Below are 23,875 nucleotides of genomic sequence, written 5' to 3'. Positions count from 1 at the left end.
GGGATTAAATGGTAACGCGACACTTGGCTTTGGATTTGAGGTACATTAATTGATCTCTCTCCATCGTCAGGCTGTCCATTAGACGGAGGGAGTGATTGACGCGACAGGGATATGATCGTGCCTCCAAATTATCAATGCGCCTCTGATCACACACAGAATCCCAATAGTCGGGTCGGTGTTTACATGCCCAATCACTGATTCACACTTTCTCCCTTCAGGTTCAGCTTAGGAGGCCCTTGATCGACACCCAGGGTAGTACCTCCGGTCAACTTTATTGTTCATATATAAAAGATGTTTGATCTAATGAGTACACATATATAAAGTGATCCTCTCTTTTAGTTTTCTGTTTTGTTGGCTTTATTATAATTTTGTATGATTGGATATGTTAGTTTTTCTTTTATGTCACCGTTATTTAGAGCATAACTAGTGATTGGGCGTGTCAATACTATATTTTGGACTAACTAATTCATAGTCTAGTGTTACGTTTCTTTGTAATAATATTGAAAAATGTTCTTAGTTCAAATATTAATTATTCTTTATTGATAAGAAAATATTAAAATAGTTTTAGTGTACTTTAAAAAAAGACTGGTGTCTTAGCAATGTCCAAAGAGCAGATCATTTGAGAAATAAAGTAGATAAAGTCGGCTCCCGATCATAGAGAATTTCCGGCTCACCAGATTCTATAAGAACATATTTTTGCAGCAATATTAAAAGGTAATCTTTGAAAATGGTTTGGGTTCTAGAAAGTTACATAAGCAATGACAGAATTATAAATCCAAGATTGAACTCGTATCTGAGACATATTCATGAGAACACATCCACCTTTCTATTCTAGGATGCTCTCTATCTGGCAAAATAATAAAAAAAGCTTTTGATTCTGATTCGTTATGGTGCTTGGATTTCTAACAAAAGCAAGGAATTGTTTCTTTAAAATTCTGATTCCTTATTAAACCATCTGCTCCAACGGTAAATAAGCTTATTAATGGACACATCAGTGTCTTCAACAGAATATAACCTCTAATGGACCCAGAGAGTGTGGAAAGTAAAGAAACTTAGGGCATCTCTCAGAGGCGTCCGCCAAGTGGGATCAATATTGTTACGTTAACGATTCAAATGTATCATGCATCTTCATCCCAGACTGTCCATGTTCATCGCCAGTATGAATTCAAGTCTTCCATTCACATCATTCATGACTTGATTCATGTAGGAAATATATTCCATACACATTTTTCTATTTAAGTATATGTTCAGTTGTTAAAGTACCAAGAAAGGGAGACTTTCTATCCATATGGAATTCGGAAAATAGAAATGCATTTCTATACGGTGGGAAATGAATCTATCCGGCCCTCTAAAAGATTTTTGTACCCTGAAACTAAGAAGAAAAGGCAAGGCAAGGTTATGTATCATACAAACCACAACTCCGCATAGATAGTGTTTCAAAAACGCTATAGAAAGATATAATAGGGTTTTGGGTTATACAAAACGCTATAATTAAAACCCCAAACTATACGTAGCATTTTTGAAGTGCTATCAAAGATCCTTTTCCATTTCGTTAATGCTATTAAAGTGATATAATGTGTTGGAGTTTGTATAGAAAAATAATTTTACTCTGTCCCACATTGGAAGAGAGTAGTTTGCACACATCATTTATAAGCACCCACTCACTTGAAACACTAAATAAGAAGTTGGGGCCTCACCTTTAGATTGGGTTTTTTGGGGGTGGAACCTCAACTTCCTTCATGGTATTAGAGCTTGTTCACGTGTGAAAGCTCAATGGCCACACTACGTCACATGGGACATGTGAGAATGTGTAGGTGAAAATGTCCCACATTGGAAAGTTGAGACACGCAACAAACGTCAAGGGCTACGAAGAGGTATCTTACCTCTATATAATAGACAATTCGTTCAAGGCAGAAAGATATTGAATTTTGGAATCACATTATCACTTCTCCACAAATAATCACTTTCTGGGAGAAAAGCATATCATTGTTTGCCAGAAATCAAAGACACTGTTCTTAGGGTTTAATTTATGATAGTTCAATCATGGTGGGCAATCTCCTATCGAAATAGAAGCACTAGAAGTAGAGGAAAAATATTTTTAAAGGACATTGAAACTCTGCAAGAGTTTATCACCCAACTAAGTTAGTTGTTTCTACTTAATTCTACTGTCGTATTGAACTCTAGTGTATTAATTTGATTTGTTGATATATATAGAATATATTTCATGTTGTTTTTATTCTGTTATTTGGTTAATTGATGATTGTTTTCCAACAATCTTTGGACAGTAACATGGAACAATCAGGAAGTAAAACCTCTCATGCCGAAAGCCTGAGAAATTCAAGGGTACTAACTTCAAATGTTGGCAACATAAGATGTTGATCTATCTGACAACATTAAACATAGCCTATATTCTGAGATAGGATGCCCTTATGTCGAATGAGAATCTTGCAACCAAAGAGACTGTGGCTACAATTGATGCATGGACACAATCTAATTTTCTGTGCAGGAACTATATCTTGAATGAGCTGGATGATACACTGTATGATGTTTATGTAGTGTTCAAGACGACTAAAAAAGTTTGGGAATCTCTTGAGAAAAAATATATAACTGAATATCCATGATCCAAGATATTTGTTGTAGTTAGATTTATGGACTTCAAGATGGTAGATTCTAAACTTATTGTCAAACAAGTTGAAGACTTGGAGAAAATTATCCATGAGATTCTTGCAGAAGGCATGAAGATCAATGAATCTTTCTAAGTGGCATCTTTAATCGAAAAACTTCCAACAAATTGAAAGATTTTAAGAGTTATTTGAAACACAAGAGAAAGGAGATGAGTATGGAGGATCTCATTATAAGCCTTCGGATTTAGGAAGGTAACAAAATAAGTGAGAACAAGAATTTGGTTTCAAACATGGAAGCCAAGGAAAACATAATTTAGGGGAACTCATCAAAGCCATAACCCAATTCCAATAAAAAGAACAAGAAGAACTTTGTTCCTAGAGCAAAAGGGAAATACTTCAAAAAGATTAAAGGAGTATGTTGGATTTGTAGGAAAGCGAGCCATAGGGCTCAATATTGTTGGCATAGAAGAGATCACAACCTTGCAAATCCAAACAACAACAGACCTAGAAACAATCAGGCAATGTGACTGAAGAAAACTTAGCTGCAATAATGTCAGAGACCAACATAGTTTCTAATGAAAATGAATGGTTGATTGATATTGGAGCCACCTGTCATATCTGTGGTGATAAGGATGCATTTCTTACTTACCTAGAGATACATGGAGGTGAGCAGTGTTTATGGGAAACGCCTCTGCATCTGTTGTTGTTAGAAAGGGAAAAAATACTCCTAAATTCACCAATGGAAAGAAACTAACCATCCTTGATGTACTGCATGTGCCATACTTACAAAGGAGCTTGGTACATGGAGCTATTATGAGCAACAAAATTTCAAACTAGTTTTTAGTCCAATCAAGTTCTATTATTGTAGTGCCCCCTAAAACTGTGATCAAATTCTACTTTCCTTTGCCTTGGTCATATTAGGGAGCCTACTTATCAACCAAGTTACATAATGCTCTGAATGCGTGAAGAAATGGAATGGAACACTTTCAGTTTATTTTTTTCTTTTCAGGTGGCTCTATAGAAGAAGAAAAAATGGCTATATTGTTTAAATATATATATATATATTTCAATATTATATATAGTATAGCCGCGATGCTATGTTGTTTAAATATGGCTATACTTCTTAAACATATTCGAATATTTAAATGGTGTAGCCTTGCGGCTATACTACTTAAATATATTCGAATATTGTAAATCCAAGATTGAACTCATATATGAGACATACATATTCATCTATCTGGCAAAATAATAACGAAAGCATTTGATTCTGATTCGTTATAGTGCTTGGATTTCTAACAAAGCAAACAGTATATTTTGGAATTGTTTCTTTATAATTCTTATTCCTTATTCAACCATCTCCCAACAGTAATAATTAGCACCTTGTGCTGAAATTGAAATTTCCATAATATAAATAATCTTATTAATGGACACACAGCAGTGTTTTCAACAGAATATAACCTCTAATGGACCCAGAGAGTGTGGAAAGAAACTTAGGGCATCTCTCAGAGGCATCCGCCAAGTGGGATCAATATTGTTAGGTTAACGATTCAAATGTATCATGCATCTTCATCCCAGACTGTCCATGTTCATCGCCAGTACGAATTCAAGTCATCCATTCACATCATTCATGATTTGATATTCATGTAGGAAATATATTCCATAGACATTTTTCTATCTAATTTTTCTATCTAAGTATATGTTCAGTTGTTAAAGTAACAAAAAAAAAGGGAGACTTTCTATCCATATGGAATTCGGAAAATAGAAATGCATTTCTATATTGTGGGAAATGAATCTATCCGGTGGTCTAAAAGATTTTTGTACCCTGAAACTAAGAAGAAAAGACAAGATTACATATCGTGCAAACCACAACTCCGCATAGACAGTGTTTCAAAAACACAACAGAAAGATATAATAAGGTTATACGAAACGTGTGTCAAGAATGCTCAACCCAAACCCAACTCATTTAATAAACGTGTCGTGTTGGATTCGAGTGTTAAATGTATTATTAAACAGGTTACTTGTTTAATAAACTGTTTAACATATTATCATGATCGCTATATTTGATTTATTTTCATAACTTGACCCAAGAAATGAATTCTTATCATAATCAAATAAGAACGTTTTTCTAAAGCCATGCAATAATTTGACTTGAATTGATGATATGTCTGTCTCTAGTTTATATTCTCCCATACGTGTGATAACAACTATAGTAAAAAAAATTGGTCAATGATGAAGGAAACATGCATTTAAATTTCAAATTATTGGATCTTAGGCTACAACATACATGAATCAAACATTTAAAGAGGTGAAAGCTAATTTTAGTTCTTAATGAGCATAATGCTATCCAATTTCCCAAATATCTTTTAGGTCTAATCACATTTTATGCCTAACATTCAAAATCCTAGACAAAGGATTTGATTTCTTAGCCAGACTATAAAATAAACTAAGAGCCTTGCTATTTTGTTACAGGTGTAATTGAATTTGGGCCCTTTAATCCAAATAATTATGTTGCGGCCCAACTTGAGTAAAAGGATTTAATAAGCCAAAAATCCTAGGAATTTATCCCCTCTCTCTCTCGATAAGGCAGAAAAGATCGGCCTCTGGGGGTCTCTAAGGGCTCACCATTAGTGTGTGGTTGGAACATTCATGTGCCTGACATCCGATGAACGTTCAGTCACCTGCAGTTTTCTTCTTCAGGATAAGAGGCCGGAATGGGAGCTCTATCATAGTTTTTCTTTACTTTGTGTTTTGTTCATGTGGTTTTGTTCGTTTTGGTGTTCCATTGGTTCTGAACCAGTGCATGATAAACAAATCTCGTGTTGTACAAAGGACTATGTCTACATAGGAGACTTTCTTTCACAAAACTTGAGAGGCATTGATGTGCTCTTTAGATGAGTTTCTCTTAGCTTAAGTTTGTTACTTGTGTTTTGGTCATGTGGTTTGTTCATTTTGGTGCTCCATTGGTTCTGACCCATTGCATGATGAACAAATCTTGCGTTGTAAAAAAAAAAACCTATATTTACATAGGAGGCCTTCTTTCACAAAACCTGAGAGGCGTTGGTGTGCTTTTTCGATGAGTTATCTTAGCTTATGTTTGTTGGTTTCGTCGAATTGTTTTAGAGGTGACTGTTCTGTATTTGTTTTTTTGTGTATAGACTCATTGGTTAGTCTGGTGCATGTGCAGTGGCGGAGGCACATGGAGACTAGTGCAGTCACTGATCACAATGAAATTTTATAAAAACAAAGTATTAGTATGCAACCCAATTTCCTCTAAGCTAAAAGTCTTTTACCATATGGGCCATATCCAGCAACCAAAAGTAGTATTCAGCTAAACCCATATTACCACATGGGCCCTATTGACCATCCAAATTTCCTACAACCATACACTACCCATTCCCAAAAAGATTAGAATTATTATTATAATTATAAATCAATAAATTTAAGCCCTTTTCTCTTTTCTTGGGTCAGAAACACGACCAGACTTGCCAGTTGCTTGTGAGTTTTTTTTCTTCTCAAATTCTAATTATATTATCAAATTTTTTATTTCTATTTATTTTAATGGGTCTTTCAATTTATGTGTAGATTACCAAAGGCGTAGAAATGCAGCATGTGTGGTATTCTTTTCTAGGTTTTTCCATGTGATTTTCATAAGATAGTTTTAATGAGGCCATTGTTAACGTGCCAGTTCTTATGGAACTCTGTGGGCCATTTGCATACTTAATGACTAAGCCATGTTACATAGATTAGTTTCTTGTGACAAAAGTAAATTCTCAACCGCAATGTATAAAATAACTCAAATTTCAAATATTAAGGAGTGAATTACTTGAGGGTGATGAAAAAAAAAAATTGTTACACACGGAAGATATACTCGTTTTCAGGGGCCCTAATTTGACAAAATTGGGAGGGAATAAAAATTTGCTGGATCAGTCACTTTGAAAAATTAGATCTTCCAAAATGTTGGGATAAAGTTGTTAGTAACCGTGATTCCCTCCATGCTTACTAACTTGAACTTAGATGTGGTCAAATTAGAAGAACTTTATAATAATAATAATAATAATAAAACTCTATTTAGAAAAGAATTAAATAAGGAAATGGGCATTTCTTTTTGGTTAAGAACTTAAAGAGGGAACCAACCAACCGAGGCCCAAAATACCTATGCACATAAGGCTCTCCTCGTAAGAGCGACAAACTCGAGCTGCCTCTATTCCTTCCTATTTTCAGGTACCTCTCTCTCGCTCTCTCTGTGTGTACTGTTTCAATTGATAACGAGAATGGTTTGCATATAACTGTTTAATCCAAAAAACTAGTAAATATCATAGTGATGTGTGGGATTTTGACATAGCGCTTTGTTATTTGCATGAGCACAGTAGGTGATTGAGTTGCACATGAGGTGTTTGGTAAAATGTCAAGGTCACTGGTGTTGATTGAGTTGCACACTAGGTGTTTGAAAAAAAATGTCAATTTGCAATATGGGTAGTCTCAAATGGCCTGACATTGTTTGGTAACTCTGAAAGATTTTAACTTCACCTTGTGGCTGGTCTTGGAAGCATTTTTTTGTCAAAAACTGAAAGTGTAATCTTTGAATTAGAGAGGTGAAGTGAGATGGCCACTGGTGGTCTAAAGAGCCTGTTGTCCACGGCAATCACTACTGGGGTGACTGAGGCTAGGGCGAGGATATTTGGGCACATACTTAACCCAACAGGCCAGAAATCTGCCCATAAGATTTTACGCAAGAAGTTGATTGGTGAGAAAGTTGCCCAGTGGTACCCGTATGACATCAAGAAAGATGACCCCAAAATCATGGCTATGGAAGAACAAGAGTACACTCTCTTCCCCTCCCTCCCTCTAATGTCTACTGAACGTCTGCTTTTTATGTTTTGCTGTTGTATTCTTTCTTCAATACGGAACTTGCAAATTCCGAAGAATATCATGATATTTCCTTAGTTGTGAAAATTACATAATGGAAGGTCAGCACTTTAGTATTTTATTCATAGAATATGGAAGCAGAAGATTAATAGTACAATGTTACTTCCATAGTTGGCTGCTCTGTCTGTACAAATGAGTGAACATCTTAGTAAGGCATGCTTCATAGGCAACTGAATACTTATTATGAAATTAGAACAGCTTCCTTTTCTGCCTCTCATTTGAGTCTTGCAGGCTAGTCTTTGATCTAGTGTAGTTTCATCATGACTGCTTTGCTACATTAAGTAACCAGAATATAGCTTGTGATGGTTTCATGATTTGTATAATCAGAACTGTAAGTAGTTTTTGGTGACTATATTCCTGATGCATCTCTACTTGGCATCTTTCTAGGCGATTATCCAAGCTTGAAATGTTGAAGCGTCGAGGAAAAGGACCACCCAAGAAGGGTCACGGAAGGCGTGCTGCCAAGCGTAACAAAAAGTAGTATTTTGATATGCTAAAAGTGGTTCTTGAGTAGTGTTTTGAATAAAAAGATTACTAGTATGGACGTTCTGTAACTTTTTGTTCTTTTAAGTTCCTTTCATTTTTCTTGCCCCACTTTGTAAAGATGATATTATTCTATCCATGGGAATATTTTGTTTAGCAAAACATTTGGCATTCAACACTTTCCAGGCTTCGGCTGATATAAGCAGGTTTGAGATTTCAACTTATTTTGGTTTGTCAACAATCCTTGAGCAATGGATTTAGTACTGAAATCATGTGCAGTTGATTTTTTATGTTTCTATGATGTTATCCAAACCGGGAATTATTGCTAAAGCAGGGGAAATTTGACACAAACCGAAACTCGGATTGAAAATCAAGGTACATCAAATAATCATTTTTATCACGAAGACCGTAAAAAAGGATTCCTCGAGCATAAGGCTTGACATGTATACAAGAGCTTTTGGAAACTTATAATCGAATGAATGCAACACAAATTCCATATCCCATCCAACTATTAGAAGCTCAACGGGTGTGTCCTGCCTGTATAAATTTTCCTTGTACCACATACTTCACAGCTTCAAAACAATTTGAAAATTTAAAAATTTTAAAAAAAAATTACTATTTTTCTTATGCTACAGAGTTTGAATGGAGAAACATATGATCAGCAAAGCTGTATATGGTACCAAATCTTGAAGAAGAATTAATTTTAGGTACCTTTCTTTTACCAATAATCTCCACATGAACAAGTTCCATTTTTAAAATGATGGAACCTTCTTACATCTCTTAAGATGATCTCCCTGTCGAGTATCTTTGAGATATACTTTGACGCCATGTGGCAGTCGTTACAGACTCTAAGGTTCTTGGCAACTCTAATGGTAGTCCCAGGACGGGTATTGAGAATGCCGAATGCTAGTGCCAGTTTTTCACTGTGCCCACAGAGTAGAGTTTCTTTCTCCTCCTCATCAACATTGTGAAGTACACAAGAAGTATCAGGCACATAACCCTCCTTTTTCATCTTCTCTGACAGGGTTTCAAGAAATTCATGGAGCTGTTCACTTTGTGGATGTGACAAATCTCCAGCCAAAAACTTATGAACCTCATCTCCAAACTCAATCCAACTACAACCAGGCTCTTTCTTCACTCCCATTTCCTTCATCTTTCTCCGAACATCCATTGCCTTATCCCAAAGCCCAGAGGATGAGTATATATTTGAGAGTAGAACATAGTGACTAGCCACACTAGGCTCCAACTCCAGGAGTTGATTAGCTGCAATTTCCCCAATCTCTACATTCTGATGAATTCGACAAGCACCAAGCAAGCTACTCCAGGCACCTGCTTTATCAAGCTCAGAAGGCATGGTGTTGACAAGTTGATATGCTTCCTCCACATTACCTGCCCGGCCAAGCAAATCCACAACACAAGCATAATGATCTGTTGCGGGTTCAACCCCATGGTCACTTTTCATTTTGTGAAACAAATTCAGTCCTTCATCTACCATCCCAGAATGGCTACATGCTGCAAACAGTGCAATGAAAGTAACTTCATTAGGTCTTACCTCTTTATTCCGACATCCTTCATCCACCATATTCTTAAATAGTTCTAAGGCTTCCTCCCCTCTCCCATGCATCCCATAAGCCATGATAAGTACATTCCAGGTGATCACATTCTTTATTGGTATCTGATTAAACACAGCTCTAGCTAAATCTATGCAGCCACATTTCGCATACATGTCAACCAGTGCACTTCCTACTGCAACATCAAATGCCAACAAATGTTTAATAGCATAAGAATGAATCTCTTTCCCCTTAGCAAGTGCTGCCAATGCAGCACAACCGGGAAGAATTGTCATGAATGTTATAGAATTTGGCTTAAGAGGAACCCTTCCTTCATCATCATAAGCATTATCATTCATGTTCTTTTTCTCTTTCACTCTCTGCATGTCATATATCAGATTAAGTGCATCACCATGGCGTCCACAGATAACATAACCAGTGATCATGGTGTTCCAAGACACTATGTCTCTTACCTCCATGCTGTTAAATATAGTTTCTGAAATTTGTGTCTTCCCCATCCTGGAGTACATGTCCATAAGTGCATTTTGCACATACCTGTTCTTCTCCAGACCCCTCTTTATTACATAACCATGGATACTTTCTTTATCAGAGAATGCTTCACACCGCACGCTGGCTGGCACGATACTTGACATTGTGGTAGAATTTGGAGAAAGCCCAGAGGCAGCACACATTTCAAGGAACAGGTTCAAGGCCTCCTTGTTGTACTCATTTTGTGCATAACCAGTAATCATTGCATTCCAAAGTGCAATTTTCCTCTCCAAGACAGCATTAAAAACACGGCAACCACTTGAAACTTGTCGGCAATTGCAATACATGTCAACTAAAGCACTACCCACATAAGAATTCTCAATCAATTCATTGGTTCTCAAGGCATAAGCATGTATTTCCTTCCCTGTGTCTAGCATCTCCAGATGAGAACAGGCAGGAAGAACACTTGCAACTGTGACCCCATCTGGTTTAAATCCGGCAAGAACCATAAGGCGGAAGAACTCTAATGCTTCCATAAATTGGTCATTCTGAGATAATGAACTTATCATCGTGTTCCATGAAACCATGTCACAGTCCTCATACAACTCAAACAAAGCTCTCGAGTATTCAGCTTCTCCTAATTTAGAATACATTGCCAATAAAGCATTGATTGTAAATGTTTTGCACTCGCTCATTCTCACACTATACGCATGAACTTGCTTTCCAAGCCGCAAACCATCACGCTTGTGCAAATTAGAACAAGCAAGTGCCACACTCACCAAAGTAAAGGAGCTAGGCTCCATATTCTCCATTAACATCGACCTAAACGCCTCAAGAGCTAGTTCCCATTCCTCAAACCGACACAAAGCAGCAATCATCGAATTCCAAGAAACTTGATCTCTCTCAATTATTCCATCGAACACTTTGCATGCATCTCCTATATCTCCACATTTTCCATACACATTTACAAGTGTATTAGCCACGGTCACTGAAGATGATCCATACCCAAATTTCACGATATGGGCATGAATCTGCTTCCCCAAATTCAAGTCCTGAAGGCTTGTAACGGCCTTGAGAACTGCCGGGAAAGCAAAGTTGTCGGGTACTATACCCGAAAGAGTCATTTCGATGTACGTTAAAATGGCTTCTCGGAAATGATTGGACCGGGTTTGGGAGCGAAGGGTTTCGATCCATGAGGCCGGAGTGCGAGAATGGGATAAGAGTTTTGGCGGAGAGGTGGTGGTGGTGGGTTGGTTGAGTATAGGAGATTGCTTTAAAGTGTTTCTTTTAAGAGTTGTGGGTTGGTGGATTTGGAGGGAAGAAAGTGTTTGCGAAGAAGGTAAGGGTCCAGAGAGAGGTGAGAGCAGTTGAGTGTAGGAGGACATTTGGTAGTTATTACAGTTGGAGCAGCTACAGGATAGATAGTTCTAAAAGAAAAGTAGTTCTATAGTTGTTCGTTCATGTTTTGAACAAGTGATAGGGGTTGGGCCCACTGACTGGATATTCTATCTTCCTCTTCATCTTTTTCTTTCATGTGATTAAATTTTAAGAAATTCTCAGAGAGAGAAAGACCTTAGGTTGTGCTTTTGCTTGCTCACTTGCTTTTCCAGAATTTTGTCATCACTCTTTAGACCAGAGAATTTTGTCATCTCTCATCATCATTTGATGAACATGATCATCACTTTCACTGCTGATAATTTTTTCCGACCAATTGCTTCATCAATCATTTAAAGATAAAGAAACAACTCTTGACATGAATTAGATGAAAAAGAAATGATCTGTCAAGTTGGGCAATTGAGGTTTCCAATGAATTGGTCTGTAAATTTTTGAGCTTCCAAGGGTAGATTACATTACATATGATAAAAAGTACAAAGGGCCTGCCAAACTGGATGCGATTGAAAAAGAACTTAAGAGGGAGCTTTGACTTCATAATCTCTTCCTTTAATTGAAGTGAAACACATTGAACACGCAGAACCATTCTTTCACGTGTGGCTGCGTACTTTTAACATATAGCTGCATATTTTTAACGTGCGGCTTCATATTTTAAAGGTGCGCTCTTATGAGAGCAACTCCACCCATGAGGGCAAAGTTTAAGGCAAGGACAAGTAAGGGCTGCCACTATTTACGTGAATAGTGTCAGCCTTGCCATTTGTGGTTCCACCCATGAAGGCAAAGTCTAGGGCAAGTCTAGGGCAATTACTATTCATTGTACTTTATTTCCTATTTTTTTATACTTTAAATCATTAATTTTGATAATCTTTTGTAATTAAATTTTCGGATAAGATTTTCGGATGAGAATCTCGGTTGCCACGTGTCTTATTCCAGATAAAATTTAGGGATATTCATTAATAAAAATTATAATCTCAGATTTTCGATAAAATTTTCACCCTCTAAAATTGTGCCACGTGTCCCATGTCAGATAGATTCGTGCTTTGTTTGGAATTATGCTTTGTTTTTAATTATGCTTTGTTTTTGTGTGTGGTGTTTTGTGGAATTATTGCCATGTCTTTTTTATTATTATGCTTTTATATATGGTTTATTTTGTGTGTTGTTTGCAACAAATGAAGGTTTGTTTTTAATTAATCTTTGTGAGGAATGCTCAAATGTTTTTAATAAATAGTCCAATTATAGAATGCTTTTTTGATTGAATAAAAAAGAAACAATACAACAAATTAAAGGATAATACAACAATTTAAAAAAAATACAACAATTATAAAAAAATACAACAATACAATCTAATGGTTTTCATCATTTAGCCAATTCGTATTGCTAGGTCCGTCGTCATGGAAAAGTTTTCTTCTCATCACATCCCTTCGTTTATGTTTCCAATAGGCCTTTGTTTCAGGAGACATATGGCTCGTATCCATGGCCATGATTTTCATCTCTCTCTCATCGTCGTCTTTTTCTTTTGCATGTTGCTTTTCAATTGTAAAGGCTTCCAATCGTGCCTTGTCCGCTTCATTTCTCTTCAAGTCTCTCTCAAATCTTAGAGAGTTGTTCTTAGCTATTTGCTCGAATAATTGAACACAATCAATGTTCGAAGTGGCCCCTCTCTTGGCCTTTGCCACCTTTCTCCCAATAGGTCTCGGCGGACGTGGGAGTGGTGACTCCGTTTCCATTGGGGAATCCAATGGCGAATCGGTTGATGGCGATTCGTGGAGCGGCGTCTCATGCAACACAACCGGGGGTGCGGTAGGAATAATTTTGAATCTGGAACAATCCTTGACAATTTTCCAACATTGAAAATGCACAAAACTTTTTTTTCCTTGCCCCGTGGCACCGAACCACATTTGTGCTTGTATGATCTATTCAAAATAAATAATTGGAAGTGCATTAAAAAAATATACAATGCAAGAAATTATAAACTATTTTGAAATGCAAGAATAAAATTGATTATGTAAATAAATATAGACAAATTGAAAATGCAAAAACAAAAATAAAGATTATGCATGAAATTATAAACTATTTTGAAATGCAAGAATAAAATTGATTATGTAAATAAATAAAGCCAATTAGGAAATACAAAAATAAAATAAACATTGTGCAACAAAAAGAAATAGAATATGCAATAAAAAAAAGTTACATTAAATTGATTAAAATGGCAATTAAAAATATTTTACCTCATCGGAAAGATTTTGACCGCTCCGAATGTTCTCCCTTGCTTTTGTCAAGGCATTTCTCCATTTCCCTAACTCTTTGTTTAGAAATTTCCATCTACTAGACAAAGCCATTTCGGTCCGAATGGAACCCGATATTTGACAAAATTCTCCATGAATTTTGCTCCACATATGATGGAACTTCATCTCATTGCCCGTGATAAGGTCATGACTAATGTTCACCCAAGAGTGACACAACGCAATATCTTCCTGAGTTGACCACGAGGCCCCGATTTCGACAGAAGATGCCATTTGTTTTTTTTTTATATACAAATGGAAAGTAGTAGAAAAATGTGAGTGGAGGGTAAAAAAAAATTGTAAGGAGAAGAGTTTGTATGAAGAATTGGTGTGAGAAGTGAAAAATGTGAGTGGAGAGTAAGAAATATTGGAAGGAGAATAGTTTGTATGGAGAATTGGTGAGGAAAGTGAATAATGTGAGTGGAGAGTAAAAAATATTGGGGATGGAGAAGAATTGTATGAAGTTTTTGTGTGAAAAGTAAATAAAATGGTTAGGTATTTATAGGAAAAAAATACAGAATTTTTTTGCAATTTTTTTAGCAAAAAAAACGAGGACCGTCGGATTTCTGGAAAAAAATCATCGGAGCTTCCCTGTCGCGACACGTGGCAGTTGCCCGTTGGGTACTGTCAGGGCTGACGTCAGCGAGTGGAGTTTAAATTTTTTTTACCGTTGGCGCGTGTAATTTACGCGCCAACAGTAAAAAAATTTAAACTCCGCATTCGCTGACGTCAGCATGACGTCATCCAACACGGGCTCAAGCCCAGGCTGAAGTTGCCCTTGGGCCTGCCCGGGCTCGTGGGACCCAGCAGCTGTCCGGGCTGTCTTCCTCGCGCTGGAGCGGCTTCGGGCTCGCCTAGGGGCCCTTTCCCCCGGGTTGGGTCCTGCGCTGGGCTTGCTCTGAAACCTTACGTCAAATGCTTTGCCGACCCTTTAATGGCCCCCACCCTACTGTAAGGATTTTTTATTATAAAATATATATAAAAAATAGTCTAAACTATAAGGATAATGATGAGGTTTTTTATAAGAAGATATGTGAGTTCAAATTTGAGATTATTAATTAATAAATAAATGTCATGTTTTTAATAGACTAAACCGGTCGGCACAATAATGAAAAAAAATATGGAATTGAAGCAGCAAAATTTGGCCTTTTCCCCCAATAGATAAATATAAATATTTGAGTAAAAACTTGACGTGGGTAATTAATGGCTAACAGCACAGCTGCCTGTCATATTCACACTTGCAGGGAGGAGAAGAGTGAATGGCTGAACTTTGTCTGTTTAGTTGAGAGATACAATGAACGAAACTGAATAAATTTTCCACCTTTTGTTATCTTGCTTTTCAAAGATTTGGGCTTGCAGGTCTATATGGCCATTTCCAGGATAAGAACAAATTGGGTAGGTTCATTTTCTGAATTTAAAGCATAGCTCTCGCTCTTTCCAGTTCAAAAGGCCATTTTGTGCATAGCAACACTGAGAGAGAGAGAGAGAGAGAGAGAGAGAGGATGGAGCAGCTACCATCAGAATCAGATGCCATAGCCAAAGTCTCATCGATATTCATATACCCAATAAAATCATGCCGTGGAATTTCAGTTTCTCAAGCATCGGTCACTCCTACAGGTATGACCAATTCATCACTACTTGTACTTCCATTCATGATGATATTCATTTTGTTTCTTTCTTGAGGCCTCTAGAAAAAATGGACATTTAGTATTTAAGTCAAATTATTCATTTATATTTGTTCGCATATTTGAGTTGCCCAGTTGAGTTTTCTCCCTCTAATTTTTTTGTTTTTAATTATACATGAAATTCGTTCTTTTCTTTCCAAAGTTTTTTTTAAAGTATTGTTGGATTTTTCTTTTTGCATTATTATTTGGTAAATGTCCAGTCTTGAATTATAAGATAAAACGACCTTACTTCAACCGGATCTGTTCTACAGGATTGTACCTCTGTATCTGTATCCATGAGTTGCCTTCAGTTTTGTTGGAATAAAAAGTGTAGGATAAAAACAGTGCATATCACGGTTGTTTTTTATTTTTGCATAAGTTTACTTTTTAACCTTAATTTGTCAAACTACTCTGCTTTATTACATTATTGATGGACCTCCTATAATTTAGTGACAAGGAATACTTGTAATTATTCAAATGAAAATTGTTGGTTAGACTGCAAAGTGCAGCCATATTCTGTATTACTTTTTTTCTTTTTTTTGGGATATACAGGATTTCGATGGGATCGGCAATGGTTAGTTGTAAACTACAAGGGGAGGGCGTATACTCAAAGGGTTGAACCAAAGCTTTCTTTGGTTCAGGTAGAGCTGCCAGATGAGGCATTCATAGAGGGTTGGGAACCTTCTAAAAGCTCTTATCTAGGTAAAAAACATTAACTTTCTTCTCTATAAAGTTCGTCTTTCCCTCTTTTAGATGTCATTTATGGTCAAACTGTGCTTTCTGCAGTAGAAAACTTATCATTGAGCAGGAGATGTGTGACCATCTAATTGACTCCGACTTCTTTCTCCTTTGCTATTATCACTTTGCCACATGTGGATTTGTTTCTGGAGTTATTATGCCTAGTTGGATGTTGAAATGGAGCTTTACTCTTTTCTTTTTCTTTATTTTCCTTCTTATGATTAAAAGTGCTCATATTGTTGTATTCGATCTTTTATTGTCATTGTTTCTTTTCCCCTGGAGAATTTAGTTTCAAAATCCAATCACCTTTTGTAGAACCTGTCACTGTAGTAAAAAGAATCACTCTGATGCAGCACTACTTCCAAACAAAGTTGTCCTCCATAATTTTGCTTAATGTTTCAACATTCAGAGAGTTCTGGTGAATTTATTTTCTGTTAACTTAATAACGACCTTCACTTTGCAGTACTAAAAGCACCTGGCATGGATGCACTTAAGGTTTCTTTGATTGCACCTCGAGAAGTATCAAATGGGGTTTCAGTATGGGAGTGGTCTGGTTCCGCATTAGACGAGGGAGCTGATGCATCAAAATGGTTTTCAGATTATCTTGGGAAACCCAGTCGACTTGTTCGCTTTAATACGGGTAGAGTTTTTGTTTTCTGTAAAAGGTCATTGTCGGATAGGACTTCAATTGGAAGATGCAATAGCATCCAATGTGGTGCACATATTTCCAAACTCAAAACTAATTAATCTGGTTGCATTGTGTTCTGATGCAGCTTCAGAAACTAGGCCTGTGGAACCTGAATATGCTCGAGGACACAATATCATGTTCTCCGACATGTACCCATACATGCTATTATCTCAGGTTAGTCAAGTTGCAACATGAAAATGTAACTTCTTTTGCTTTCAAATAGAAGCTCCAACTTGGTTCTTGTCATTGGATATTTTGCAGGGATCAATGGATGCACTAAATAATGTTTTGAAGGAACCCATACCAGTCAACCGTTTTAGACCCAAGTAATTTCTTTTTTAGTTTTCCTGTTGTATTTTTTTTTTCCTTCTTTAATAAGCATCCAAATTCTTCAATACTATGTTTCCTGCACTGCACTCCTTATTTTCAGCAACTTGGCATTAATAATCTTCTCCAGGAACCAATACTACTCTCTACCAAAATGTTATCAGCAATATATGTAAATAGATAATATGCGTAGTTTTAAATCTTGCAAATTTTTATTTGGATGTCACAGCATTCTTGTTGAAGGTTGTGAACCATTTTCTGAGGACTTGTGGACAGAGATCAGAATAGACAAGCTTGCATTCCTGGGTGTCAAGCTATGCTCCCGCTGTAAGGTTAAGAGTTTTACCCTTTCTGCAATTTTTGCCTACGTGGTGACAGTGAAGCTAATTTTCATAGGAACATCAATGTAATACTTGTCTTGAAATCATATATTGTAGTAGTTCCATTTCAAAATGTAAACTTTGTTTAACTAAACAGTGTCCTCTGGAGCAAACGTTGTTGGCAGCGAGCCACTTGGTAGACAAATGGGTCTTTTAACAGGCACCAAAGCTAACCATGAACTTTCATGTCTTCCAGATACCAACGATCAATCAAGAGACTGGCATCGCAGGAGCTGAGCCAAATGAAACTCTTAGGAAAATCCGGTCTGATAGTGTCTTGCGTCCAACTCAAAAACAGAAAGGAAAGGTGAGTAAATAACAATTATAGGCTTTCAACCGTACTCCACCCTCCATGTCCATGCAGTGATTTACATTACATACAACATGTTAAATGGATTTCCAGGTCTACTTTGGGCAGAATCTAGTTTTCAAAGGCTCTCTTACCGGGAAAAAGGGAAATGTCGTAAAGGTTGGAGATCTTGTTTATGTTCTCAAGAAGGTCTCCTCTGCTGATGAAGCAGCAGCTTGAATTTTGTAGAATATCCACTTTATCCTTGCTGTTACATGGATAATAGTATAAGAACTGCTGTCTAGTGTACAATAAATAACAAGTGAAGTGAGTTGCTTGTTAATGCTGGTTTCTTGCTTTTTGTCTTCCAAATTATGAGGAGGGTGTGTAGGGGTGAGAGTTCCAGCTATTTCAATTCAATGTATGAGAACCGAAGTCTCCATGAATGATATATGTGTTATGTAGCCGCTTTCATATAAAACAAGTAACAGATAAAAAGAACCATGAATGCTTAATGGATTCCTTTTTACTTATTTAAGAGTCAAATGGGAGTGCATTACTTGAATGCTTAGTGGATTCCTTTTCACTTTTTTTTTTTTTGGTTCAAAATAACAAAAATTTCTCATGAAATAGCATTATTAAACCTATGATTTCTATGAAGGTTTTAACAAGGCCCATGTAATCGTGCCTATCTTTATATGCCTTTTATGGTTTATGAATGAAATTTTCTTCTTAAAAAAAAACCTATGATCAATCAAACAAAATTATCACACAATACTACTAGACTATGCATGTCTTCATGGAAAATAGTTGTGCTTGTTACTTTTATTATTTTATGGCATCAATTCATGATAAATTTTGCCCCAAAAAAAAAAAATTTCACATTAGATGATGTGAGGCCTTAGTTTAAGAGTGTTGCACAAGACCTTTAAAATCTCAAGACCAGTCAAGTACCTCACTTCTGCAAACGACGGGTTAAAATGGGATTTGTCCACAGTGGACTCCAGTTAAAGTTAAAGGCTCAGTCCATTTTGAAATTGGGCTTGCATAAGCTGGGGCCCGATATCTCCCTTGGCTGGATATATGGTGGCATTGTTTGTAGTTTTTCCGGACAGAAGGGTTCATTAGTTTTGATTCAATCAAGGTTTCTGAAATGTATCCGTGGAGACTTAAAAATATAGCTAGGTGGATAAAGCAACAGTCTCACCTGCTTTCTGTAAACTTTACCGTTTCTTTATGATTTTATTATCATCCTTCACCTTCACAGACTGAGCTTTACAGAAAACAAAGAAAAAGATAAGATAAATGCTAATTATATATATACATATTTAAAAGGATTTGATGCACTTCTCAGAGAGTCAGAGTTTTGATTTTCGACTGTAAAGAGAAGCTGCAAGACCCCTTTAGCTCTTTTTTTCAATACTTTGAAAAAGAAAGTTACACTGTTGTTTCATTACAATATTACTCTTCTTAAATATGGAATGGATATGGTTTTGGATGACCCTCTCTCTCTTTCTCTCGCTCTGCGGAGCCTCTTGTGTTCACAAATGCAGCCTCTGAAAACAACAATTCTGGGCTCTTGAAGCAGAATTTTCTTGGATTTTTTCTGGAAGAGAAATAAGGTATGTGCCATTTTCACTTATCTAGAGGAAACTTTTTTTGTACCATTTTGTTGAATAGCAAAATGTGTCACTGTCATCAATGTTTCATTGGTATCCCAAGAAAAAAAGCTGTGTGCAAAGCGTTTGCTATTTTTGATGTTCATCTAGGTCGAAAGCATTTCTAGTTTGGTGCTGCTTCTTATGGAAAGGACACCTAAAATCATCAATTGTTGCTCCAAAAACGAAACCCTTTGGATTTAGCTGCTCAGCTAGTAGCTTCTCTCTGTTTTCTTTTTATTGAGTTAACAGAAGTTTCTTTTTCTTCATTGCTCGCTGATGAGAGATTCCTGATTCATCTTTGTCTTGGTTTTTGGAGTTCCCTACTCTCTCTCTCTCTCTCTCATATTTTCTCCTTTCTTTCCTTGTTGCCCTGAAAAATTCATTGCTCTTTCTCTGATATCCTACTTTTGCTCAGACATTCTGTCTCTTGCTGTTCTCTATTATGATATGAGAGTCCTGAGCCTGGATTTTGAGAGAGGAAGAAGAAAACTCAGCTACCCTTAACCAGCATTGCCAATTATGCACCCTACTTCCATCATCGTACAGGGCCCAATGGCCCATCATCATATTCATCTCAAACTAAGCTAATAAGCCTACCCTTTTATCTTTGTCCAGTACAAATGCCTTCATTCACTCTGCAAGACCCAACAGTTACTTCTCTGTAACTTTCAGATGCCCAGAAAAGCCATAAGCATGTGCTTGCTACTGCCACCTAAATTTTTTATTTTTTTTATTTATAGTTTATTTTATATATTTTTGGCTCATTTCAATATGAATATTGTTCACCCATGCAAATTATCTAGAAGCCCAAAAGGGAAAATTCACACCGCATTTTCTAAGCCGCAGCAACACACTTTTCCTTTAACATGATACGTAAAATCCGGGGTACTCTTTTTTTACTCATCTAAGTGTTGCAAAATGACCAAAGTACCCCTATAAGGGTCCCCCAGTATGCGCATTATTATGACCAAAGGGTCAAACTTAGACCACCATTTTCTTGAAGAAAGAGGCTATATTTTGTGTAGGCCTGGTTAGCTGCTTTGGTCTCAGCAATGGCACCCCCTAGAATCCACAAACGAATGTTAGACCAAGAACTACTGTTTTGTGTAGGGTTTGGTGTTCTTCTCGAAAAAAATTTAACCTCGGCTGTGGTGCTTGTTTGGTCAGGCAGGCTCTGAGGCTCCTGATGTAAATTCAATTAAAAACTCTTTTAAAAATCGAAGCAATTTGAAATTGGAAAACTGTATCAAGGGTAAAGGGGTATACATGTATGCATATGAAGTTGGGGTTTTCCACGTTATTTGAGGGATATAAGTGGGGTTTTGGTAGTGGATTAAGGGTATAAATGGAAACCAGAAGAGGACAGAGGTTGCTTGCGCAAATCTAGCTGATATGATATCACTATTTTGTTATTCTCGGTTAATTATAATATGTCATGTGTGATCACTTTTATAAGTGACAGTCTGTAATTAGATGGAGATAACAAAACAATGTTATCCCGTTTCATACAAGTTTTTTTTTAAGGCTGCAGAGATGCGTATGTGTGTGTGTGTGTGAGAGAGAGAGAGAGAGAGAGAGAGAGAGATGGGGGAGATGGGGGAGGGGGGTTTAAGTTTAAGGCAAAAGGAAAACAACATTTCCATGCTCAAAATCGTACAAAGCGGAAACCCTTCTCTTTTCTTTCTTTCCTTCCCTTTCTCACATTTATTTGGCCTCATTATGTTTAGACAGACGGAAACAGCAGAAGGACAACAACCCACCCCACCCCCCACCCGTCTTTCATAATTTGCCCCTCAGCTTCTTCTTTTATTTTATACAATTCATGCTCATTGTTTTGGCATTTACTCACCTACCCACAAGTTTTTTTTCAAAATGCTCATAAACCCAATTTTTATTTTTGGCCACATACTTCAAAAAAAGGGGGCACCTTTTATCTCATTGTGGTTGTGTGTGTGTTTTTGCCTACAATTTTACGCTTCTTCTGGTGCTGACAGCAAGTTTGGTGGTGGAGCATGGTGGGGGCTATGGCTGCAATTTCCTGGAAAGTTGAAGAATCATGCTTTCAAGTGTTTTTGCTGAGAAAGTTTGTGGAGAAAGTTGTTTTCTCGGACTCAAAATGTGAAGGGTGGACTGGTAGAGGAAATGCCATTTCCGAAGTCCACCACTTGTTGCAGCAAGTTCTGATCTCCTTCCTCATGATCTGCTTCTTTGGCTTTTGATGGTGTAGGGGTGTTGGTGATATTGGCTGGACGGCTCAATCTTTCTGTATTTTTTTAGGATATAATAATTTGTTTTATTTTCCTTTCTTTGCTTTATTTTCACTCATTAATTAAGTTTTTGGCTCCTCATTCTGTTTATATGGAAAGGGTATTAATCAAATTCCATTTATTATGTGATTTGAGGAATTGGGAATTGGCAGATTGGTGATGGTGCTGGTGAGTAAATTAAAGTTTTAATTTTCATCTTCATAATAATATGCAGAAAGTTCAATGCATGAGCACTACTGTTTTTATAACCAGTTCGCTTCTGCCACTCAATTTTATTATGGGGTTTTCTTGGGGTATGTGGGGGCTTTGGTAGTGTATGTTCACATGTTCAAATACACTTCCCTGGATTTACATTTTAATTTGGCTTAAGTGTTGTAGTTCTTAAACTTTGACCTCCCAACGATTGACCCAAAAAAAAATGGCAATAAAAAAGAAAGGGGAGATGGGGAATGAGCCGCTCAATAGCAAAGGGGGTAGGGGGGGAAGGGGAGAGGGATGTAACTTGGCGGTTTTGTAAGTGAGTAATTGGGGTTTGAAGTCAACAATTGCAACTTGCCCAACTTGATTTCTCTTCCAGAGTTGTCTTGGGCACCAAAAATTTAAAGGGACATTTTGAAAAATGCCAAAGAAGAGAAATATTTTTAAAAGAAGTTTAAATGGACAAAAATGTTCTTATTTATTTTTGAATTTTCTAATAAATTATTTACATTTGCATGTCTTTTGTTTCAAAGTTGAGGGATTTTACTGTCTTTTTCGGAAAAATTTTGGCTTTTTTCAAAAGTAAAAATTTTTTTGTTGTTAAAACCTAAATTTACTAAATTGGTTAAAGTTGATTGATGGTGTGTTTCTTTAGTTTAAGAATCATTTAAAGGACTCGTTTAATAATCATTTCGTTTTCACTTTTTCGGAAAATTGAAAACTGAAAACATGTCATGTTTGATAAACATACATCGCACTCTAGTCTCAAAACTCAACATTTGGAACCTCCCAACTGGGACGACTAGGCCGCATGACTCTTGCATTTGGCCATGGATCAAGTTTGACTCTCTAGATCTCCAAATCTAAAATTCACTAAAAATTCATCTTAACAGTAAAAAAAAATCAACAAAAATGTGACAGACTCCTTGTGACATACACTTTCATTTTATGAATCTCAAATTCACAATTTGACCTCAAGAAAAATCTAATTTCTGAGCTCCCTATAAAGAATTGTTACTTCAAAGTTTGATAGCAGCTTAGCCAAGTCAAAAGTGAAATTGTAATTTTGGACTCGCCACCTTAAGTAATCGGACCTGCATAGTACCCATCGACACCAGAATGACTATTAGACATGACTATCGAACTCACGCATATGAAATAAGAAATAACAAAAACAAAAACTGAAAAAGTGAAAACAATTACCAAACAACTTTTAAACAGTTCATGGTTAGAAGACAATTAGAGTACAATTAAGCCTTTTTATTTTCGGAAAATCATCTTCCATATTCAATGATAATATTATTACTTGTGAAAAAATTGCACAAATGCCACTTGGGTTTCTGGGAGGTTGGTTGTTATCTTTTTAGTTGGGATGGATGCAATTTTCCCATTATTTATCAACTTTCTCTGTTTCAATTCTCAATTTTGGCTTGAGACTGAGAGAGTGTTGTGGCTTTGTAAATGGTGTTTCTAAATCTGTCTTGTATGGGTTGGGTAGTGAGGTGACAATGCAACAAGTGGAGTCCAGAGAAACACTGAAACTAGGGTCTAGGGCTTCTAGGGCTTCTAGGCTTAGGCACTATCTATCTTATAGGCATAGGTAAAACAAGCACTGAGTGAGAGAGAGAGAGAGAGAGAGAGAGAGAGAGACAGAGACAGAGAGAGAGAAGCAAACAAAGGCAAAGACAAATAAAGTTTGGAAGGCCCTCATACTCCTAGTCCATGGAAGTGTCCTATCAATTGTGTGCGCTGCAATTTCGGATTTTCTTGGTTTCTGGTTTTTGCATGCACGTGAAAATACAAATCTATTTTATTTGATAAAAGGGTAATCTGTCGAATTCCCTTTTCAACTTGTATTTAATTATCAATTTACATTCAAATACTTTTTTTTTAATAAAAAATTAAGGATTCGAATTT

General features: G+C 36.6%; 3 protein-coding genes and 1 long non-coding RNA gene across 4 annotated transcripts; 3 read left to right on the top strand and 1 right to left on the bottom strand.

Annotated features, from left to right (window-relative positions):
• LOC18790398 (28S ribosomal protein S33, mitochondrial) lies at nt 6,713-8,257 on the top strand. Its single transcript, XM_007225900.2, has 3 exons — nt 6,713-6,845; nt 7,213-7,444; nt 7,938-8,257. Exons 2-3 carry the CDS (start codon nt 7,227-7,229, stop codon nt 8,029-8,031), a joined length of 312 nt encoding a protein of 103 aa, XP_007225962.1. The 5' UTR covers nt 6,713-6,845; nt 7,213-7,226; the 3' UTR covers nt 8,032-8,257.
• LOC18789453 (pentatricopeptide repeat-containing protein At3g57430, chloroplastic) lies at nt 8,720-11,892 on the bottom strand. The gene has a single exon (XM_007223927.2). It carries the CDS (start codon nt 11,455-11,457, stop codon nt 8,752-8,754), a length of 2,706 nt encoding a protein of 901 aa, XP_007223989.1. The 5' UTR covers nt 11,458-11,892; the 3' UTR covers nt 8,720-8,751.
• LOC18789167 (mitochondrial amidoxime reducing component 2) lies at nt 15,032-18,365 on the top strand. Its single transcript, XM_007222927.2, has 8 exons — nt 15,032-15,363; nt 15,963-16,112; nt 16,612-16,788; nt 16,922-17,010; nt 17,098-17,162; nt 17,393-17,495; nt 17,740-17,850; nt 17,947-18,365. Exons 1-8 carry the CDS (start codon nt 15,249-15,251, stop codon nt 18,070-18,072), a joined length of 936 nt encoding a protein of 311 aa, XP_007222989.1. The 5' UTR covers nt 15,032-15,248; the 3' UTR covers nt 18,073-18,365.
• Nucleotides 19,111-21,905, top strand: LOC109948968. Its single transcript, XR_002271453.1, has 2 exons — nt 19,111-19,454; nt 21,488-21,905. It is a non-coding gene; the product is annotated as an uncharacterized LOC109948968 (long non-coding RNA).

The sequence above is a fragment of the Prunus persica genome, chromosome G1 (genome assembly GCF_000346465.2).
Source record: "Prunus persica cultivar Lovell chromosome G1, Prunus_persica_NCBIv2, whole genome shotgun sequence".
NCBI classification, from domain to species: domain Eukaryota; kingdom Viridiplantae; phylum Streptophyta; class Magnoliopsida; order Rosales; family Rosaceae; genus Prunus; species Prunus persica.
This window is presented reverse-complemented; position numbering and strand designations above follow the sequence as displayed.